This window comes from Echeneis naucrates, chromosome 23 (assembly GCF_900963305.1).
Source record: "Echeneis naucrates chromosome 23, fEcheNa1.1, whole genome shotgun sequence".
NCBI lineage: Eukaryota > Metazoa > Chordata > Actinopteri > Carangiformes > Echeneidae > Echeneis > Echeneis naucrates.
The window spans coordinates 16,257,343-16,280,978 of NC_042533.1; the positions used below are offsets into that span (position 1 = coordinate 16,257,343).

General features: G+C 41.6%; 1 protein-coding gene across 2 annotated transcripts in view; it reads left to right on the forward strand.

Annotated features, from left to right (window-relative positions):
• The window catches only part of large1 (LARGE xylosyl- and glucuronyltransferase 1), a 96,335-nt gene that overhangs the window by 22,693 nt on the left and 50,006 nt on the right, over positions 1–23,636 (forward strand). For both annotated transcript variants that reach the window (XM_029495287.1, XM_029495286.1), the window contains exons 3-6: positions 9,305–9,603; positions 10,951–11,033; positions 21,735–21,858; positions 22,012–22,183. In XM_029495287.1, coding sequence (XP_029351147.1) covers positions 9,305–9,603; positions 10,951–11,033; positions 21,735–21,858; positions 22,012–22,183 — 678 coding nt within the window. The remainder of the gene's footprint in view (positions 1–9,304; positions 9,604–10,950; positions 11,034–21,734; positions 21,859–22,011; positions 22,184–23,636) is intronic.

Genomic DNA, 23,636 nt, shown 5'->3' on the forward strand with positions numbered 1-23,636 from the left:
AATCATAAGTAATAAGAAAAAAAGTGAGTCTAGACAAAATAATATCCATATGTTCAATATCCCGGAGAAAACAGAGCAATAACATGGCAGGATTTCTCTGTAAATCTCTCAATGATGTACTGGGACTTACAGACCATTTTTATTTCCTCCGGGCACATTGCGTAGACAGAGAAAAACTCTACTGAACAAGCCAGACCGATTATAGTAACTTGTATGAATTACGATGTGAAGAGAAGAGTGCGACAGACGGCATGGGCAAAGCAAGTGACATGGCACAGATCTTCTTTGACCATTACTTTACAACAAAAGTGAAGCAGCAGAGATCTATGTACAGACCAATGAGAGAACAGCTGAGGAATTTAGAGAAAACACAAGAAACTTGTGCGACAAAAAATGGACCAGACTCAGTGATCACCTTCCTAGCAACAAACTTTCACCCTGCTCTATGTTCCCTACCGATAATATCCAACTAGGCCAGTGAGCGGTGATAGCTACCATGTCTTTGGGGTCATCAGGTGGGAACCTCCTTTCACCGGTGTTTCGTCTAGTTAGGCCCACAACACCTCCAGAAGGCTAGACCGTGAACACTGGCGTCCCAGAGTCACCCCCTAATGCCAGCCATCACCATTCCTCACACAAAGACAACCATCTCAAACAGCACGACTACACACCTACACCTACTCTGACCTCTCACCAACTGCACCAGTGAAAGCGGGGTGGGGATACAGACCCTGGTTCGGGTAGGGGAGAGAAATAGAAGAGGTGGAGAGAAAAGTAGAGATGGGATACAGACCCTGGTTCGGGTAGAGGGCATGAAAGTATAGAGCGTGCAGGAGGTGGAGGCAATACAAGCTACACTAGCAGATTCAGCAACTAAATTCACCTGAACAGCAAAAGCCAACACTCCAACACAGGCCAATTCTCCTAGGCTAACCGCATGGTGTCGAAAAGGCACAAACACAAAGAACTATTTCAAGCAACACCACTGTCAACTACTCTAACCTCTCACCAATTGCACCAGTGAAAGTGGGGTGGGGATACAGACCCTGGTCCGGGTAGGGGGGAGAAATAGAAGAGGTGGAGATAAAAGTAGGGATGGGATACAGACCCTGGTTTGGGTAGGGGGCATGAAAGTATAGAGGGTGCAGGAGGTGGAGGCAATACAAGCTACACTAGAAGATTCAGCAACTAAACTCATCTAAACAATCCTATATTCAAGTAAAATCAACACACCAACACAGACCAACTCACCTGGACTAACCGCATGGTGGCAAAGAGGCTCAAACAGGCCACACCGTCCACTTAAATACACTTCTACTTACTTGGACCAGTCCTCTTTATGCTTTATCTGCTTCCTCTAGGCAACATTATCAGGAAACACAGCCTCAATTTCCACTGCTACGCAGACGATACTCAGCTGTACCTATCAATGAAGCCAAATGAAGTCACTCAGATAGTCAGACTGCAGGCATGTCTTGAAGACATAAAAGTCTGGATGACTGGAAGTTTTTTACTTCTCAACTCTGACAAAACAGAAGTTATTGTACTTGGTCCTAAGCACCTCAGAAAAATACTATCTAATCATCTCATCAGTCTGGACGGCATTACTTTGGCTTCCAGCTCCACTGTAAGAAACCTTGGAGTAATTTTTGACCAGGACATGTCCTTTGTCCCTCACATAAAACAAGTTAGTCGGGCAGCTTTCTTCCACCTGAGAAATATTAGGAAAATCAGAAACATCCTTTCTCAGGATGATGCAGAAAAACTAGTCCATGCATTTGTAACTTCTTGGCTGGACTACTGTAACTCATTACTATCTGGATGTCCAAACAAATCTCTAAAAGGCCTTCAGTTAATTCAGAACGCTGCTGCACGAATATTAACAGGAACCAGGAAAAGAGATCACATCTCTCCCGTGTTAGCTGCTCTTCATTGGCTGCCAGTAAAATATAGAGTAGAATTCAAAATCCTTCTTTTAATGTATAAAGCTCTTAATGGCCATGGCTCCATCGTATCTCAGAGAGCTCATAGTTCCTTACTGTCCTAGCAGGCCACTCCGCTCTCTAGATGGAGGTTTACTTGTGGTTCCTAGAGTCTCCAAGAGTAAATCTGGAGGCAGATCGTTCAGTTATCAGGCTCCTCTTCTATGGAACCAACTTCCAGCATCGGTCCGGGGGGCGGACTCTTTAGTAACTTTCAAGACCAGGCTTAAAACTTTCCTGTATGACAGAGCGTACAGTTAAAAAGTCCTCTACTCTTTAGGTATGCTGCTATAGGCCTAGGCTGCTGGGGGAAGGACTGAGCTTCTCTGTCTCTCTGTCTCTCTCTGTCACCCTCTCTCCCCCTCTCCCTCTTTCTCTCTCCCTCCCTCCTTGCATGTGCTGATAAAAACCATCCTTCTTAAAAAAAAAACAAAAAAAAAAACAAACAGTTTCACCCAGTTCTAAGCATTTATACTGCATTTACTAACCATGTTCTGCCAAAGTCTCTGTCTCTCCCAGTTCCTCTCCTCTCTCTCCCTGTCCTCATCCTGCAGGTGGTGACTCATCGCCATCCCATGTTCCTGCAACACCTGCTGGTCCCATATAGCATGAATTCTGTATTACAGCTCAACTCCATGAACTTCATGCAACAACATGTTCCTGCCTACACCCCCCCTCCAATGCCTGTCTCTCTCTCTCTCTCTCTCTCGCTCTCTCTCTCTCTCCCACTCTCAACCCAACCGGTCGAGGCAGATGGCCGCCCCCCCTGAGCCTGGTTCTGCTCGAGGTTTCTGCCTCTTAAAGGAAGTTTTTCCTTGCCACTGTTGCCAAGTGCTTGCTCATCGGGGGATCTGTTGGGTCTCTTTAAATAAATTTATAAAGAGTTTGGTCTAGACCTGCTCTCTATGTAAAGTGCCTTGATGTAACTTTGTTATGATTTGGCGCTATACAAATAAATCTGATTTGATTTGATTTGATTTGATTAATACAGCAGCCCTGTGCATAATGCTGCACCATGGCACTGCTGACACTGCTGGGACTATGCCAATCGGAGAATAAGGAGGGAGAAGGTCTTCAGGAACCATAATGACTTATTCGCCCATGATAATGACTGCCTTATGAACCGTTTTAGATTTCCTATAGAGCTATGCTCTTGGATCTATGTGCTGGACTGAGTCCAGCATTAGAGGGTACAACACACCGCATCCTTCCATCCTGGTGCAGACAGGTCCTCACCCCATTTTTAAATGCACAAACTGCAGAGGAATTCAATGACCCAGAGGCAGAGCCCCTTCCAGACAAGCAGGATATGAACAGGGTGCAAGACTGGATGTCATGTAGCATATTATAAAGACAACTAAAGCTTCAATTTTGCACATTGCCTTTTAATATTTCTGCAGTTTCATTTCTCATTTGTCTCAACTCCTCTGTCAGGTTGTTGATTGCTTGTATTGTCTTGATTTGTAGCTGCAGGACTGTATTGGTGAGCACACGACCGCAGTTGTCAGAAGCAGTGACAGGGTAGGGAGAACAGAGGATGGATGGAAGGGTTGAGGGGGGCAGTAGGTCTGGCCGCTGTGGTGGGCTGGGACTCACCCTATCCATGCATAGGGCGTGTGCAGGTGTGTTGTCTTCGCTGGTGTGTGGCAGGCCCCTGGTGGAGAGTCTAGCTTGATCTCTGGCTGGGCTTAGCTTGTGCTGTCTCTCTGTGGGCTGCCTCCGGTTGGGGATTGCTGCTGTTTTGCTGTGGGTCCTTTCATGGATTGGGCCTGTGGCTGTCTCCTGGGGGCTGGCCTGGGGCTCTCTGTGCTCTGGGGGTTGCTGGGTACCCTAGTGGCTTGGTCATTTGGCTTGGTGCCTGCAATCCTGGGCTAGTGGCGTGTTGTTCCAGCTCCCCACGTCAGCTACAGTCATCTACTAACAGGATCCAATGACAAACGCAGCATGCACATATACACACATACGCACACAAGGTGTACAACTCATTCATAGTGGCACACTCAAACATTCATTTTAAATTATATTAAAGAAAATGGTAAACTTGCACAGGAAATCCTGCGATCAATGCTCTCATTGTTTCTGTTGGTCTTGCTGTTGTTGTTTTTATATTCCCCTCCACGAACACATCAGCTAGTGTAGCTGCTTCAGAGGCTTGAAAGGGTCCATGCTCATGAATCCACACCTGAAGATTCAGGAAACAACATTCTCACGTATTGCTCCAAAATTTCTTTCACAATTTTCCCTTTTGGCTGGACCCACTTCCCATACAGCTCCTTATGGGAAGCCTTACAAAGAGCTCCTTTGGGCTTTTCACCAGCTCCAAATCCTGAAAAAGGAATCTCTGCCTATAGGTCTCAGGGTTGATATCATTCCTTGTTAGGATGGCCGATCAGATTTTTTTATTCTTCAGTCAACCATATTCATATTTACATGTGCAATTCTTGCTTTACCAGTTAATAGTGGAATAAGACGGAAAGCCCAATCAGACCGAGGACACCCACATGCCATAGAAATTCTTTCAAATGTGAGCTTCCTGCTCCTCCATAAAGCCTTGGATATTGGCCAGATCCAATACAGTTGGCCCCTTGTCACGTTCACCTTTGGTGCCTTGTGCCTGTCCAGTGACTCCATTCTCCACTTCTTCCCCTCCACCACCTAGCTCCTTCAATCTGGCCTGCATCTCCCAACTGTCTGACTGGCCTTTTCCTCCCCAGCTCATGGTTCAGTGGGAAAAAAAAAACAGTGAGAGAATTGAAGAGAGAGAAAGGGGGAAAAAAATCTGCATCCTTTACTGGATGATCACGCCACTGCCACCATATGGAAGAGACCAAGCAGACAGACACCAAGGAACGTAGGTTTTCAATTTGAAAAGTATTTATTTACCCAAAATGGAAAAAAAAAAAAAAAAGGCAAAACATCAAAAATACATGAAAAAAATGGTTCTGGCTGCTGAAAAAGGTCAACTAAACAGAACTAAACAACAGATGGTACTGGTTAAAAATGGTCACTTCACTCACAGGGTGTGAGGTTCACGCGTTGCATGAAATGTACGTATGTTCCCACAGTTATTAGAACAGACAGACAGTGCCTGTAAAGTGGAGTAATAATGTCTGGAAACAGTCCCATTGCTGTTGTACTCTATATCAGCACTCATGGAATGTCTCTTGTCCAAATAAATTACTTGGTCGAAACTACCTGTTGTATAAATTCATTTAAACGGGACACTTAAAATCATTGGAAAACACCCAACTAGTATGTGTGTGATATCTGTCAACAAGCTGAAACAAGAGAGCATGCTATTATTGTAGGCGATATGTCTAGGAAAAGTTGTACTGATAGGGGCAGGTTTTAAAAGTATTGTGTGGGGAGAGAGGGCGAGGCCGGAGATATTTATTTGACTTTCTCTTAACCTTCCAGTCGTGTTCACCTCTTAAACTGCTCTTAAATTAGCACAAAAACCATTTTTCACCACCAAATTTTTATTCAACATTCTTTAGCTGTGAACAATGTCTTAAAGTAGTGTTTAACATGAATTCATAGAATTAGACATAAAATGACTGCAGTGAAAATACAAATAGGCACTGAAAATATATTACAAAATGAACATGTAATGTAAAAACTAAGTGGAAAACCAAAGACCAAACTCAACATGAAGTCGTGTGTGTGTGTGTGTGTGTGTGTGTGTGTGTGTGTGTGTGTGTGTGTGTGTGTGTGTGTGTGCGCATGTGAATTCATGCACATGAGTGGCATGTGACACTCAGGTCAGAGTAGGCCTTGCAAACATAGGCATCACATTTGCAGCATCTCAGGCTTGTTTTGTTGTCTCTAGGGGCACAGAGCTCACAGTGTTTCCTTTTCTGCCCATGTCCTTGTTGGGGGAGAGCAGCCAGGGCAGTGGCTGGGGCTGGGGCTTGCACACTTGCACACACACACAATAAAGGCCTCTCAGACTCTGCATCCCACAGACTTTTTGTAGCCTCATTGTTTGAGCGATATACTCCAGCTAAAATCTACAGACCTATGTAGGATTGGAGGTCAACCAGGTCGATTTCTCTCCAGGTGTCCCCAAACACACGCTTCCCCTCCAGGTTTGTCATCTCGAGTATAATTCCCTCAATGGACTTTGGTAAAAACAGTTGGAAGCTGGACTTGATGTCATCCACACGAGATGTCACATACCGTGTTGGCCTGGTGTCACCTTTATTTTCCACTCTTGCTCTACTTCCTCTGTCCTGGGGGGATGAAGACCAGAGCAAGTGTCCACTCTTGGACTGGAATGTCTCCTCAGGTGCCTGTTCTTCAGGTGCCTCTCCCTCTCCACCTGTTGACTGGTCAGTCTCCTCAAACTCTGGATCAAAATCTAGGTTGTCTTCCACTTCTGAGACATCTTCCTCTATCTCTGGTTCGATTTCAGTGCCCTCTTCATCATGTCCAAAAAGCTGGACCAGAACCTCTTTGACAGAGAACCGCTTGGTCAGTGGCCTACTCATTGTGCTCAGAGTGCAAGGCAAACATAATGCTATATATTTGGGGTCTGTGTGAAGATGATACATTGATTAGTCTGGAAGGTGTGGTTCACGTGGGGGATAGGCACGAAAGCGTGGGAAAGAGATGGGTTCACATAACAGACACCTGTCTACTCTGTGTGAAGATATGATAAATTGTTTCATCGGGTTCATCGTTGGTTCACATGGGAGGAACGGCACATAAGCGTGGGAAAGAGATGTGTACCTGCAAAAGACATTGTTCAGTCTGAAATGTGTGTATGAGTGAGTGAGTGAGTTGGGGTGGTGTGTATGGGGATGTTTTCTGTCTGATGGATGAATATAGTCTGGATACCCATTAATTTCCTGTGGCAGTCACTTTTGATCGGGAACACCACAGGTGTAACAAGGTTGATTAAAACACTAAAAATTCAATGAAAGAGGTGATCATCACTTCTATATGTTCAAGTGCATAGTGTGGAGTATTATGAATATTTATGAGTGTTTTAAGTTGTAAATCGGTCAGATTTGACCCGAACATCACAGGAGGGTTAAGAACAGGATTGTGAAGGAGAATTTAAGTAATAGATATAATTACTTCCAGTAGGTGGCAGTAATGCAACTAACAGGATGCCAGATGCCTTAAAATCTCGAAGAAGGAGAAAAAGTTTGTAAATTTGTATTGGCCTTTGTTAAAAGTGTTTTGCTTTTTGTTAATTTGTTTGCCGAAATGGAAATTTGTCTCCGCGATTTTGTTATGTTGGTTTGCAGTCTCGGTCACCATAGTTCAGTTTAAAAATGCTTAATCGTCTGTACAATAAATCAACATTTGGTGACTGGTAAAATAATCCCAATCTGAATTATTGTACAAAAATAATCATAATGATAAAAAAAATATTGCAATTATTTTGCTCAGTCAAGAGTGGTTGTTTAACACATAAACTGCCCCTGTCTCATCCAACGACTGGACAGAGCCAATGGGGAGCCTGAGGCAATGAACGTTTTCTGCGACTCTCCTGTTCTACTTGTACCTTCCTCCTTCCTCTTTGTCCATTGTCATTCACAAACACACACTTAGAAAAACCCGTCATACCTTCCTTTTGTTTAGTTAATGAGCCTAAGTTATTGTGACTTTCATTAGCATACAGAAAAACTTTATCACTAGAAGGGTTTTGTCTTGCTACTCCTCTTTAGCTAAGACTAATTATATTTGTGTGCTGTTTATTTTAAATTTAATTGTTATAAGTAAAGTAATAAAAAGTATTAGATAGAAACAGCATATTATGCGATATATAATATAATACTACTATACTATACTATATAATAAAATACAGTAGACATCTTTTTCTACATTGCGTTTCATCAAATTACTAAACTGTCTTTGCTTATCAATAAAAGACTTGACTTCATGATGACTTAATTTATTGAACAGATTGAAATAAGGAATATCCTTTGTTTTTTACACTGAACTGACCAAACCAGCATAATGTTGCTTCAGTGTGCTGTTAACCCTGTAAAAGCACGCCAGGGTTGAGTGGAAGTGTGTGAGGAAGTTTATTTGTGCTGTGAAACAATCCAAAATCTGGTGTTTGGGTTTAACTGGTGACTGTGCTACGTTGTTACTTACCTGGTCACCAATGAAACTGAAACACTGGCTTTGTCACAACCCCTTTTCTGCTTATCCCCCCCATGCTCACTGCTCACTGCTGACTGCTGCTTGGTGGTGTCCTCCTGTTCACAGATACCCCCTGGTGGTTGTTTTGGTACACTGCAATGTCTGATGAAAACACAATTTCTCCTCCTCTAAAATCATGCGTGACTCACATGAGAATCATGCGTGAATATGACCAAACATAACATTACAATACATTACTGTGACAAAGAATTAGAGCAAAACCTTTTACAGGTTTTTGGTGTTACAGTTACAGTAATTTCTTGTCAACCCTCCACAAAAACAATTATTAAATGATCTCATTTACAACATTATATTATATTATATTCAAATTGCAGAAGTTACAATTTGTTGTTGTATTTAGTTAATTTTTGTTTGTACATGAACATCTTTGCAAATTAAAGAAAGTATGAAGTTTTTTTTAAATAGGTGTGAAACCAAAGCAGAACAACACTGACCATAAAGTCAGAGCTGCAACAAAACATTTATGAAAACTGTAGTTTTACAAACACCTATAAAACTTTTTTTTTCCCTGAACAACTCCTAAAATCAGAGACTGGGATAGAGATTGATCTGAGTGCAACACATATGCAAGATTTAAGAACCTGAGATACAGATCTGCTTTTTTTAACAAAAATTGTTAAGAATATATCAGCAAAACATTCGGAAATGTCACTCAATGGAATTCAGTGGAATATTATTAACTATTTACATTCATACAGTAGGGAAGAGAGGAGTCTTGAAATAGGTAGCACAGTATCACAGCCTGCTATCAGTCACTGTAATTTTTTGGGTTCCTTAGGTCCGATTTTTTGATTTGTTTGTTTGTCTGTTTTATTTTTGTTTTATTTGTATTCCCTTCAGATTACAGATTTTAACACACTTCTCTTTACAAAAACTGGCAAACAAAGTTTTCCAAGCACACAGATCTAACCTGAATCGTGACTCTAATTAATACATTTAGGAGTTTGACATTAAGTACTCAAAATGCAGAGAACAGAGACTATGCTTGAATTTCACGTTACAGAAAGTCTATGGCAACATTACTTGTAAGTCTATTTGCTTTAAAGAATAACTACCCAAACTAACTTAAACTTTATGATTTTGACAACTCTACTCTACTCAATCCCGATGTTAATGTAATTTTTTCCTGACCTAACCTACAGTGAAGCCCCTCCCATTGTCTCCATTGGAAGTCCAATTATCAACGCCGGTGGCTGGGGCAGGTGAACAGCAGGCCTTAGAGTTGCGGGTCCGAACGGTGGAGGAGGAGAACCGTGCACTGCGCAGGGAGCTTAGTCGGCCACCAAGGAGCCCTTCAGCACACCTTCTAAATGGCAGGTACCATGGCAACCAAAACCGAACACATTCAGAGGAGGGCACCGGCGACAACGAGGGCCAAAAAACTGCTGCTGTGGGAAATAGTTCTGACTGTGTCCGGCAACCAGTGGTCGATAAATGTGAGGTGAGGCATAAAAGTTTAAAGCAACATGTTCATTTTATAAAAGGCCACCAAAGCCTTTTTCTGTGCAATATGACGTTGAAGGTCAGGGTAAATCAATCATCGCAAGCAGCAAAGAACAAACCCTTGCACACCTGTGGAACATGGCACCTACTGGATTCGCCCCCATTGCATCAAAACTGAAAACATTTCACTTATGATTACATTTATGATATGTTTGGCAAGCATCTACTTCTTAGTGCTCTAGAAAACTGTCAAGTGTTGGAGTTGGAGTTGTAAGAGTTGGAGAACACACCTTTAAAAACATCATGTAAATCCGATGAAATTTGCATTATAATGTTTAGTTCCTGTATCCAATTGGTTGCGTTATGACTCAATATTGACACATTGTTCAGGGCAGTAGTCTGACTATGTTAGGGTAACATGTGGCTGGACAATGTATCCTGGAGTTATGAGGACTTATAGCACAACTTCAAAAACTCTCCATCATGCCACACCTAGCAGGTATCTTGAAAGTGATCTTGAAAGTCTTCAGATGATTCTAAGCAATTGTGTAGTCATTTGAATTAAAGCTGTGAGAGGAATCTGCTGAAGTACAACGCCTGTAAATGACAAAACACACCATCAAAATCGCTAATTGAAATCAAAATGGCAGACTTCCTTTTGAAAATAAGAATAAAATAAAAAATAAAATAAGTCAATAAGACTTTTTATGTAGTTCTTAACCATGTGACATATTTTTGTTCATATACATCAATCTGGAGCAAGGGCCTTCACTTTAGGCATCAGACATCATTTTCACTTTGTTTTCACTTCAACACACTTGTATAAACACACTTTTTCTTACACTTGGCTTAAGGGTGATGATTTAACATGTAACGTGTTCTGTGAGTGTTTACCTCCAATTATATAGACTTGCATTCTGATAACAATTGTTATCACAATTGTTAAGAAAAAAGATATAGAAGAAGCAGTTCCAGCAACAGAAATCTAGATTTAAAGAATTTGAAGTTCTTTAAATTATCCCATTTGAATGAATTAGCTGACAGATGTGGATTGCTGAATACGCAGGTTCCATGCCTCGAACCGAACTTAAGAAATGTTACTGCAATCAGTATGGTTAACCAGAATTGATCACAATTTTCATTTTCAATCAGTCATCAATTATCATCAAGCAATTAAAAATAAATAAAACAGTTCTTCCTTGGTAACTTCAAAAGGTGTTTTTCATTTAACAGATTTGGGTTTGCTCTGTTATACAAAATGAAAGTTTGTGTTATTTGCTTGTTTTGTTTAGTTTTTTTCATTTTAGTGTATTCTGTCCAATCCTTTGCTCATTATCCTCCACAGACCATCCACGTGGCCATCGTATGTGCAGGATATAATGCAAGTCGAGATGTGGTGACACTGGTCAAATCTGTCCTTTTCCACAGGTATTGTCATGTTGGTTTCCACTCTTCTCTCATAGAAACTGTTGTGCCTGGGATGTTGTATATTAATGCCTCTTGTCAAGTCTCAATCTGGAAGGTATGTTCTTTACTGTGGATTGACTTAAAAAAATTACTGAAGAAAGGAGTGTAACAATGGCTTAATTTCTTGGGGGGCTTTATTAATTAATAAGGGCCAAATCGACACGTGCTCATTATATACAGGTGCAGATCAAAGCATAAACTAAATGAAACAGGAGAGCTCGGATATGTAAATGGAATGATAATCAAGCAGCTGGTGACTAACTTGAGAACTTAGGCGAATGAACGGAAGGTTGTTTGTCAAATACAATGATTTTTCTGAGGAAGGAGAGGGTTTGAAGCAAAAATTTGGGTTAGCATTGTCTAATAACCATGCCTCGCAGCACTCAGAGCAGCCAGCTGGGAGTGCAGATAAACGCAACCTTACTTTGGAGGGCGATGTCCGGCGAGAGTGGCCACTTCGAGGTCCTTCGTCATGGCCTCCCAAACTATACTGGTCCTCGACTGAAGTGGCTGTTGATCTGGCTTGTCCCTCTTCAGCTGCAATGTTGTCTTTTGTGCGATTGGCTTAGTTTTAAGTTAACGTCCAAATTATTCTTCTCTTTCCTGATGAAAACAGATTGGAGGCGCGCGCAGCACAAGTGGCCCTGGTTACCACAGCAACTCGAGACGCTGGAGGCTGAGTGCAGTCCAGCCAAACTTGTTCCAGGCACCCGCAGCCTTGGCTTCAAGTGGGAACTACGCCCTTGTAGTTTAGTGGCTAAGTTCTGACTCCTGAGTTCAAATTTCTCCCACTAGTTTCACGGCATAACAAGGGTGGTTTTTGGATTTTAACTAATCCTTTCATTCACCCAAGTTTTAAGTTATATATGATATAACAAAGAGATAAGTAAAGTATTGTCTGCTTGTTGTGGTTACTTCAGTGGACATGGTTTTATCTTATTCTCTGTAAAACACAATTAAATGGTTATTAGTTAATCACGGCATCACAGAACACGCAACCAAATGAACGAAGAAAAGAACATTTTCATGCATGTCTTGACTGGCTGTGGAAAATCCGAAAAGTATGACTACGGACTCTGTATGAAGTTCTTTTCTTTTTACGGAATAGTTATAAGGAAAAACTGAGGACATAGATTACGGTGCTCAGGCAATATGCCATCGGTTCCGGCGGTTCGTCATTATGTTGTTACATAATAGGAATAGATGATTATCCGGTGTAAATTCTATCTCTGCCAAATTATCTTGTTGAAAAATGGCTCGAACAGCTGTGAATTCCTCTTCTCGCAAAGGAATCTGTTCGGCATGTTTGCAGTCTCTTATTTGATTGGAATAGTCTTTTTTTTGTATATCAATCCTTGTGTCCTTAATGGCCTAGATGCGTTCCAGAGCAGCAATTTACAGCCGTTGCCTGATAATGTTATTGGGCCAACCAACGTGAAGGGTCCAGACACAAGAGTCCGGGATGGCTCTTAGACTGTTGCCCCCAACAGAGATTTTCCCACATGGCTCTCTGAAACAGGAAACAGTCTCTTTGAAACCTGAGACGTGTGGGAGATGGGAATCTCCACCACCCTTTCTGGACCTCACAACAAAACATTTCAAAAAGCATGTTGGAGCGAATACCACCAGACTTACTTTCTTGTTGCATTCTTAGGAAAAATGTTGCTACTGAATTGTAACTCTAAAATTCTCACTGGCAGGGTTGGTCAGTTATACTAAATATCAATTCAGTGGTATAAAAGTACTGTTATTGTTTTTTGTTTTTTGGCCCTGCTCTGGTTTGTTGACAGAAATAAAGAAAATAAATGCTTCTTACACCTTAGCTACATTTTTATGCAATAACATTACTTGAAGTCATATTTACTTGTTAAATATGAATTGAACTTCACTAGAGCACTGTGCTTTACTTTGTTGTCTGTCATTTATTGCAAACTGTCACATGTTCTTTAGAGGATCATTGTACCGTATTTTCTGCACTATAAGCTGCACTTAAAATGTTCTAAAAAATCGGCAATGCACCTTATAATCCGGTGTGTATTATGTATAAATTCTTGTTGTGCTTAATGACCTCGAACCAATTTTATGTGGTACACTGTACTCAAAAATCTGTCAAAATGTTTTAATGTGACTTTGGTAAGGGACGAAATCGCTCCGCTTCATGGATGATGATGAGCATTCCCACCTGACACAGGGACATTGTATTGACATTGACGTTGCAACCCATATCCAATCAAGGACCAGACAATGTTAGATAACTAATTATGTAGTGCTGGCAACCAACCACCATCCAACATTTAGTTAGCGTTACCTTACTATAATTTAGACGTCAAACCACCGTTAGGCTTTTAACATAAACCCAATCAAATCCATATCATAATCCATTATAATCAAATGTTTTACAACGTTGTTCCAACATCATACTGGCAACGATAAACCAATCAGAGAACAGTATGCAGTGCGCTTACCTCCACCACTTTTTGTAATACTAGTGCGTACTGTGCTTCGCTTTATATACGTTTTATCATGCGCCTTAATGTATGAAAATAGACCCATTGATTGATTTTGCCCCTTATAATGCGGAGCACTGTATGGTCCACAAAATACGGTACATTAATTCATTCATTTTCTGCTGATTATCCATTTCCGGGTTGTGGGTGGTGCTGGAGCCAGCCTCCATATCATCTCTAAAACCTAAAATTTTCTATTTCTGGTGAGCCCAAGCCCAGGGCAGTAACCACTTCTGTGTTTAAAATGACTGGCAGCTTATATAGTCTTTTCATTCATACATTCATTGGAGTCATTACTCATTTCAGGACTCTAGTGCTTTGCCATTAACCATTTCTGAGTGCTTTCCAAAGTATGTTTTGGGTCATTTTCTTACTAAAACAAGACCTATGATGGAAACCTAGATTTCTGACAATTTGAAAGGGTTGTGAAGATACTGTTAGCAGTGGCAAAAAAGTTGTTACATCTGATTCCCATTCTGGTTCTAGCTGAACTTCTGATTTGTATTAAGTAGAAGGAATTTCACTAAATGCCTGATTCAGTTGCGATGTTGCCTTCTGCAGACCTAATAAAGGGGATGTCTGTTAAGAGGTCATTTGATCTCATTTTCATTGCCAATAGATGACTAAATCTAGAGAGTGTTCACCTAGTTCACCGTATCATGAATTATGAATGTTCTTTCAAAATGTTGATGTGATGGTGCATTTAATCTCTAGGTATGATGAATAGTTTTTTTGCAAAATAAAATCTAGTTGTGAAAAATTTTAGCTTCAAGAGTTTCTAAGCTTGGAGATTTAGTTTTACGCACATTGAAACAAAATTTTGTGATATTGCTTCTAATCTAAGCTTTCGCTGCATCCCACAATATCTTAGGATCCTCTACCAAACCGATATTAAAAGAAAGAAACTCATCTCGTTGGTTAAGGAATTGTTCTTTGTATTTTTCATTCCCTAATATTTAATTGAAGCACTATCTAGTTGCTCATTTAGGTAGGACATCTGGGGGAGTGTGCCGTAACACCCATTTATGGTCCAACTGAGCAATGGGAAGTAATTCTATAGTGTCAATTCTTTGAAAAAGCTTTAGGGATGCGTAAAGAAAATCTGGAAAGTGATTTGTGTGAAAAAAAGGGCAGGAGTGGTTACCGGAACAGAGGTGAGGAGAGGTTAGGGTTAGGGTCACAATCTAGCAGAGAACAATGGGAGAGGGAGACCTAAATAAATGGGGAGAGGTGCAGGTGACAAAGACACAATGGTATGATATAATTTGTTTGTAAGGGTGTTTATCCAGGGTTGCCGAGCAGATTTTTCGCTTGGCAAAGCATTCAACTTCGGGTGATTGTGACAAAATGGTAACAGACCAGATGGTGATCACTACAACAAGTTCCTGAAGCAGTGTCTGATATCTAGTGTTTCTTGAACCTAAAATGTGGACAAGAGAGCAATGTAAAAACTGAGTTGTTCTGTTTTTCTCCTGAGGAATTGTATTGGAGCTAATGGAAGACATGGATGGACGTGTTCTTTGGAGCAGTGATTCCCAACCGTGTGTTGTGGCACATGTTGCGGAGGACCACCCAAACTCACCCGACTGGCATTCCAAAGCTTAGAGTATCAATCAGGTGAAACTGGACAATCCTCCATGGCACACCCAACGACAACCCCCCACCACATCCATGTGCCACAACACACGGTTGGGAATCACTGATTTGTAGGCTCACGGATCAAATTCAGTTTCTGGTAAAGTAAGGCACATTGTCTGAAACAGGATAAGAATCTCTACTACTTTGGAAAAACTGGTATGGCTAGCTCAAACTATGTGGCCATGAGGATGATTAATTAATATTTTTTGAGATAATTTTCACCTCAGCTCTCTATTTTGAAACTATAATGAGTGTATATTGCAAGGAATGTTCAGAGTTTGTAGTTTCAATAGAAGTAGTAAACTGAAAATGTGTCAATATGACGACGATGTATAAGCCATCCTGGTGGTTGGGCACACCTTTTAAAGCCACAAACCCACCTACAAACTGACACGTGCGCGTGCATGCAGTTTAAATGTCCGGCCAGAAATGCTGCACCAATACAGGAAGGTTCCGTTCCGCACGTAGCATTCCTTTGACAGCTGTGACATTTTGCCAGGGGTGGCCCACCTCTGCCACTGATGAGAGGTTGAAACACTGTGGTACAGGCCTTACGGGTGTGCTACGAAGCGAGATTAATGCCTTAGCAAGGTATGTTGAGCCTAAAGCCAGGCTTTTCCATCTTTCCGACTTTCGGCTTAAAGTCTGCAATTCAAAGCATCGCCTTTTCACTGATCATCCTCCTTGAATATGGGCTTCCCGTTTGTAGAGATCCAGTGGATTTACGTGCACAAATCATGACAGGTGTTCTTCAGAGGGAGAGAGTTTTTCCAGACCAGAGTGATCTGTTGGCGTTTTCTGATGATATTCTCCAATGCAATACAAATTCTCAGCTGAGGGAATACGTTACATATGCAATCTTGTTGAACCATATGGAAGTAATGTGACCAGATGAAGCCATGGACTTACAGTAACGCAACCATCATGCAGCAGTTTTTCACCCAATAAAAAAAAAAAAAAAAAAACACCACCAATCACACAATATCTACCCCAAAGGTACCTCCGAATACATGAAAGTGTCTCCTCATTATTGATCTCCATCTGTGGAATAGTTTAAGAGAAATGAATAAAGTGGATTCAACACAGCAAACAAAGATAAGAGTACATGACAACTTGCTTGGACAGTTGCCTCTGTGTGAGGGCCTTTGTATTCCCTTCATGATTGGCCAACGTTCATTGTTTGCAGAGCTCCTCTGAGGCTGTGTGCTGGAGCATAATCTAATCTAAGTGATTTCCATGTATCCTTTATAGTGAGACAATGTCATTGAGGGAATTAAAGTTATGTAATCATATATAATATATATTCTATTAAATCAGCTATATTAACTTGCACACACAATCTGGAATTTTTTGCCAGTCTTCCTCTCTTGTCTTATCATCCCCTGATGAGCAACTTTTAGCGTTTATTGGTCTGAACTCTTCATAGCACTCCATTATTGTAATCTGCTCCTGTGGTATCGCTGATAATCAATTATGTTGTGTATATATTTACGCTTATTATTTACATATTAACATTTCTGCATTGGTTGCAGTTGATATTCCCTGCAGAGAGAATTATTCAGTGTTACATTGCAGTGCTTGCAGTCCAGCAGGGGGCGAACTGAAGTTGTTAGAGTTGCTAAGGTCAACGTTAAGCATGCCAAAGAAGAAGACGAGGGAGGCGTGAAGCCAGAGTGAGTGCACAACGCTGTGTTTAGTAAAGACATATGAAACAAACTCCACTTGTGGACCTCAGCAGGAACATGGGATGGCATTGAGTCACCACCTGCAGGATGAGGACAGGGAGAGAGAGGAGAGGAACTGGGAGAGACAGAGACTTTTGCAGAACATGGTTAGTAAATGCAGTATAAATGCTTAGAACTGGGTGAAACTGTGTTTTTTAAGAAGGATGGTTCTTATCAACGCATGCAAGGGGGGAGGAGGGAGAGCGAGCGAGACGGAGGGAGAGAGAAAGAGAGCGAGGGGGAGAGAGGGTGACAGGGAGAGACAGGGAGAGAAGCTCAGTCCTTCCCCCAGCAGCCTAGGCCTACAGCAGCATAACTAAAGAGTAGAGGACTTTAGTAATTTTCAAGACCAGGCTTAAAACTTTCCTGTATGACAGAGCTTATAGTTAAAAAGTTAAAGAGCGGCTAACACAGGAGAGATATGATCTCTTTTCCTAGTTCCTGTTAATATTCGTGCAGCAGCATTCTGAATTAACTGAAGGCCTTTTAGAGATTTGTTTGGACATCCAGATAGTAATGAGTTACAGTAGTCCAGCCTAGAAGTTACAAATGCATGGACTAGTTTTTCTGCATCATCCTGAGAAAGGATGTTTCTGATTTTCCTAATGTTTCTCAGGTGGAAGAAAGATTCCCGACTAACTTGTTTTATGTGAGGGACAAAGGACATGTCCTGGTCAAAAATTACTCCAAGGTTTCTTACAGTGGAGCTGGAAGCCAAAGTAATGCCGTCCAGACTGATGAGATGATTAGATAGTATTTTTCTGAGGTGCTTAGGACCGAGTACAATAACTTCTGTTTTGTCAGAGTTGAGAAGTAAAACATTTCCAGTCATCCAGACTTTTATGTCTTCAAGACATGCCTGCAGTCTGACTATATGAGTGACTTCATTTGGCTTTATTGATAGGTACAGCTGAGTATCGTCTGCGTAGCAGTGGAAATTGAGGCTGTGTTTCCTGATAATGTTGCCTAGAGGAAGCAGATAAAGCGTAAAGAGGATTGGTCCAAGTACCGAACCCTGCGGGACTCCATGACTGACTACAGTACATGAGGAGCAGCTGTTGTTTACATGAACAAACTGATGTCTATCTGATAAGTAGGATTTGAACCACCTTAGTGCAGTTCCTTTAATTCCAATTTCACGTTCCAGTCTCTGTAGTGAAATATTATGATCTATGGTGTTGAATTCAGCACTAAGATCTAGAAGGAGAAGTATGGAGGCTGATCCATTGTCTGAGGCCATTAGAATGTCATTGGAGACTTTAACCAGCACTGTTTCCGTGCTATGATGGGCTCTACATCCTGACTGAAACTCTTCAAACAAACTATTCCCATCCAGATGGTTGTGTAGTTGTTTTGCTACAGCTTTCTCAATGATTTTAGAAATAAATGGAAGGTTTGATATGGGTCTGTAGTTTGCCAAAACATCTGGATCAAGATTAGGCGTTTTAAGCTGGGGTTTGATGACCGCAGTCTTAAGTGCCTGAGGGACATAACCCAGAAATAAAGTCAGATTAATCAAATCTAGAATGAACGGCTCAATTAAATAAAAGATCTCTTTAAAGAGGCTAGTTGGTACTGGGTCTAATAGACAGGTTGACGGTCTGGATGATGAAACTATAGAAGCTAGTTCTGAGAGATTCAGAGGTGAGAATGATTCCAGATGTAAAAGAGGCGTTGCAGCTGATTCAGGAGTTGCTGTATTCATTAGGAGATTTTTATCTAACGTAGGCAAGAGCTGATATATTCTTTCTCTGATCATGAGAATTTTATCTGTAAAAAAGTTCATAAAATCATCACTGCTGAGAGCTAATGGGATCATTGGTTCAACTGAGCTATGGCTCTCTGTCAGCCTGGCTACAGTGCTGAAGAGAAACCTGGGGTTGTTTTTGTTTTCTTCTATGAGTGCTGAGTAATATGAACTTCTAGCACTGCAGAGAGCTTTTTCATATTTTTTTAGGCTTTCCAGGCTCTGTGAGACTCTTCTGACTTACTGGAACGCCAATTTCTTTCTAATTTTCTAGATGTCTGCTTTAAGGTACAGATTTGGTAATTATACCAGGGAGCCAGCCTCCTCAGATTGAATATTTTCTTTTTGAGAGGGGCGGCATTGTCGAAATTCGAACGCAGTGTGGCCACGGTGCTAGTCACAAGGTCATCAACCTGTGGGAGAAATCCTCATTTGAATTTAGATATGGCATTGTTGGGAATGATGACCAAATGTTCTCTTTAAATTTAGCCACAGCATCTTCAGATAAACATCTTCTATAGCTGAATTTATTCCTCAATGCTGTGGAGCCCATTAAAGTAAACTCAAATGTAATAAGGTAATGGTCAGACAGGAGAGAATTTTTGGGGAAGAATTGTTAGCTTGTCAATTTCAATGCCATATGTTTAGAACAAGATCAAGAATATGATTGTAGAAGTGAGTGGGTTCATTCACATGCTGGGAAAAGCCAATTGAGTCTAGTAGGGAAAGAAACCCAGAACTAAGGCTGTCGTTTTCTACATCAACATGTATATTGAAATCTCCCAGTATAATGATTTTATCTGCACTGAGTACTAACTCTGATATAAACTCAGAAAACTCTGATAGGAATTCTGAGTACGGACCAGGTGGACGGTATACTGTAACTAACAGAACTGGTTTTTCACCTTTCCAGTCTGAGTGGGAAAGACTAAGAGTGAGGCTTTCAAAAGACCTGCAGCCAGATTTTGGTCTAGGGTTGATTAATAGGCTTGACTGAAATATTGCAGCCACCCCCCCCCCCTCGACCTGTGGTACGAGGGATATGAAAGTTAACATGAGTTGTGGGTGTAGCTTCATTAATGCTAACATACTCATCCTGCTGCAGCCACATTTCAGTTATGCAAAATAAATCAATATGATGATCAGCAATGAGATCATTACCTAGTAGAGATTTTGATGATAATGATCGAATGTTCAAAAGTCCACATTTGGATCACAGTGTTATTTGAGACTGAATTTGTGGCTGTTTTAATTTCAGTTAGGTTTTTGTTTTTAGCTCCTCTTCTGTTTAGTTTGGGTTTATTAACTTTTCTAAATTTAGGTGGTCGGGGGACAGACACAGTTTCTATAGACCTAAACATAGACAGAGACTCTACTCTATTCTCGGCAGGTGGCCGCTCTGACTGAGGCATAGAGGAGCGTGTTAAACTGCATCTCTGCCTCCTGGTCTCGACCCAGGATTGTCAGGGTTTTGGATTTCTAATAAAATCGGCCATATTCCTAGAAATGAGAGTGGCCCCGTCCACGGTGGGATGGACACCATCTCTCCTAATTAGACCAGGTCTCCCCCAGAAAGACTTCCAGTTATCTATGTAGCCCACGTTGTTTTCGGGAAACCACCTCGACAGCCAGTGGTTAAATGACGACATGTGGCTGTACATATCCTCACTGGTCCGATTGGGGAGGGGGCCGGAGAAAACTACAGTGTCCGACATCGTTTTAGCAAAAGTACACACCGATTCCACATAAATTTTTGTGACTTCCGACTGGCGAAGTCGGGTGTCGTTACTGCCGAAGTGAATAACAATATTAGCATATTTACGTTTACCCTTAGCCAGCAGTTTCAGATAAGACTGGATGTTGCCTGCTCTGGCCCCCGGGATACACTTCACTATGGCCGCCGGTGTCGCTAACTTCACGTTCCTCAGAATAGAGTCACCAATCACTAGAGTCGGCTTTTCAGTGGGTGTGTCGCTGAGAGGGGAGAACCTGTTGGAAACGTGAACTGGTCGGTGGTGAACTGGGGGCTGCTGCCTACAACTATGCCTCTTGTCTCGGACAGTCACCCAGCTGCCCTGACTAGATCCTGGCTGCTCGGGAGCCACTGGGGGGGAGGAAACTATCTTAGCTGCCATATGAGCTCGTCTAGGTCGGCCTGCACCGGCTACGGGGGGGGGGGGGGGTAGCTACACTAGCATAGGTTGGGCTAGCCAAAGTGTGGAGCTGTGATTCTAAGTCATTAATTTTCGCCTCCATTTCTACCATCATCCTACATCTATGACAAGACGTACTATCATAAAAGGAGGCAGAAGAATAACTACACATGAGGCACAGAGAACAGGAGAGGAGAGGAGAAGGAGGAGGAGGAGGAACAGAGAGTGGAGACAGAGAGCTCGAGGACATTGCTAATCGGGTAGTTTGATTAGCGGAGGAGCAGAACCGGTTATAACCTTTGGAGAAAGGGGAGCTATTGACTTTTAAACCTAGTGTTGGTGTGAAAATAATTTGCTGTCGGATTAATCGAGTGAATTAGGAAATAATAGCAGAAGAACAGTGGAAACAACACACGAGATGACAGAGCACAGCAGAGAGCACAACTGCCATTGATTGGAAATGACGCAACACGCTTACCACCACGCTACATCAGGTTCTCATGCAGTTGTTAAGTGACATATTCATTCATCTTCTGCCCCTTATCGCTTTTTGGGTCCCAGAGGGTGCTGGAGCCAATCTCAGATCACACTGTGTGAGGGTGGGGTACCCTGGACAGGTGCATCGCAGGGCCAACATATAGAGACAGACAGAAACAGAAAACCACTCACCCTCACACATAAATTGCCTGTAAGAAACTTGCGGTTGGAAGGGCATCTGGCAAAAAAACTGAAGCCAAATCAATCATGCAAGTCACAGAGCTGACTTACTCTCTACCACAAATAGGCAAAAAATTGAAAGAAAAAAATAGCAGAATGTAATTGGTTAATCATCTCTAAAACACTAAACACTGAACTTATGAACACCTTGGGGTGTGCTTTTTGTGTATTCACAGACGGAACCCCCTACATTTCCATTTCATCACAGACTCCATTGCTCAGCAGATCCTGTCTTCCCTGTTCCAAAGCTGGATGGTTCCTGCTGTCAGGGTGGACTTCTATGATGCAGATGAGTTGAAGGTGAGAAACACGTATTGTCCTGCAGTGCTTGATCACCTGGTTACTACCTTTTTTTTAGTCTGGCTTTAAAAATTGGTGGTGTGTAAACAACACATTTTTAAAGTCCAGTCACTTTGCAGGAAATTACTTCATTTTTGTGTTGGTGTTTTTCAGTCTGAGGTGTCATGGATCCCCAACAAACATTATTCTGGGATCTACGGTTTGATGAAGCTTGTGCTCACCAAGACCCTGCCTTCCAATCTGCATAGAGTCATTGTTCTGGACACAGATATTACCTTCGCCACTGATATTGCTGAGCTTTGGGCTGTCTTCCACAAGTTCAAAGGTAAAAAAGCTCCTGCCTTCTACCTCATGTGGAATTTGTGGTGGAGTTTGTGTTGAGCTGCGATGCTGTCATTTGCAGATTTTAGCCAGTTTCATGTCTAAGCTTGGAGACTTGTCACCCAAAAACCACACCTCCTTCATCGAAAATAGAGAGAAAAGACCTTGGGCTCAGGACATACAGCAGGTTGTGCACTAATCAAGAAGTAAATAGTCTCTGGTTCCTCTATTCTGGATGCTCAAATGTCCTTGAGCAAGATAATTAATCCCCAAACACCTCAGGTGGCTGTTCCATTAGTGTATAAGTGTTTGCATGCATGGTGGAAATGCAATGCAAGTAGCAATTACTGCATGAATATACGTGTGAATGCGTGATTGGGGCCTTCATTGTAAATGTGCTTTGAGTGGTCAAAAAGACTATGTTATAGCCCTGAGCCATTGGCGCTATTTCTCTCTCACCGCTGATTTTGGTTGTTGTGCACTTATCGCTAGTCTTACCATTTTGTTTAGTCAAATCAGGTGTACTTTTGGTGTACTTTTGTTTCCACCGCATGCAAGAGTAGATAGCTAGACTTTTGTTTTAGGAATATTTCATCTGTTGCCTTTCCCTCACTCACTGTAGTTATTAGACAGCAATATCCATTAGTTTTACAGAGTTCTCTTTTTGTTCTATTTGTTTATTGTTTTGACAGCCCCTGGCGGCCATTCTCTGTTGGATTAATAAATAATAGCCATGTGTCTAAAAAAATAATACATACAAATTATAATTGCAATTTGCAATCCATCCATCAGGTTGTGTGTGTTGCTTCCCTTTTTTCCCCACACAAGCCAGCTTTGCAACAGACTAAAAAAGTTTATGTACATTTGACAGAATTCAACCACCATGACACAGAACTGATACCTTCCACTATGATTTCTTTGTCTTGACTGGAATCTAACATGGTATGTGAAAGTATATTTTTTTAACCATTTTAGCAGTTGCATGTGTTGAAAGTGATACTTTAAGGCATATTTACATAAAGACTTGAATGTACAAATGGAAATAGGCCGTAATCAAATCAAAAGATTTATTTACTGTATATAGCGCCAAATCATAACAGAGTTGCATCAAGACATTTTATATATAGAGCAGGTCTAGACCAAACTCTTTATAAAATTATTTAGATAGACCCAACAGATACCCTGATGAACAAGCACTTGGCAACAGTGGCAAGGAAAAACGTCCTTAAAGAGGCAGAAACCTCACGCAAAACCAGGTTTGGGGGTCTGCCATCTGCCTCGACTGGTTGGGTTGAGACGGGGAGACACACACGGGCGTGGGGGGTTAAAGTTGGGTAGGGTAGGGAGAGATGAGAGCAGGGAGGAGGGGATATTAAAAAACAGGTGTAGGCAGGAACATGATGCTGCATGAAGTTCATAGAATTCATGGAATTCATGAGGATATGGGAGCAGCAGGC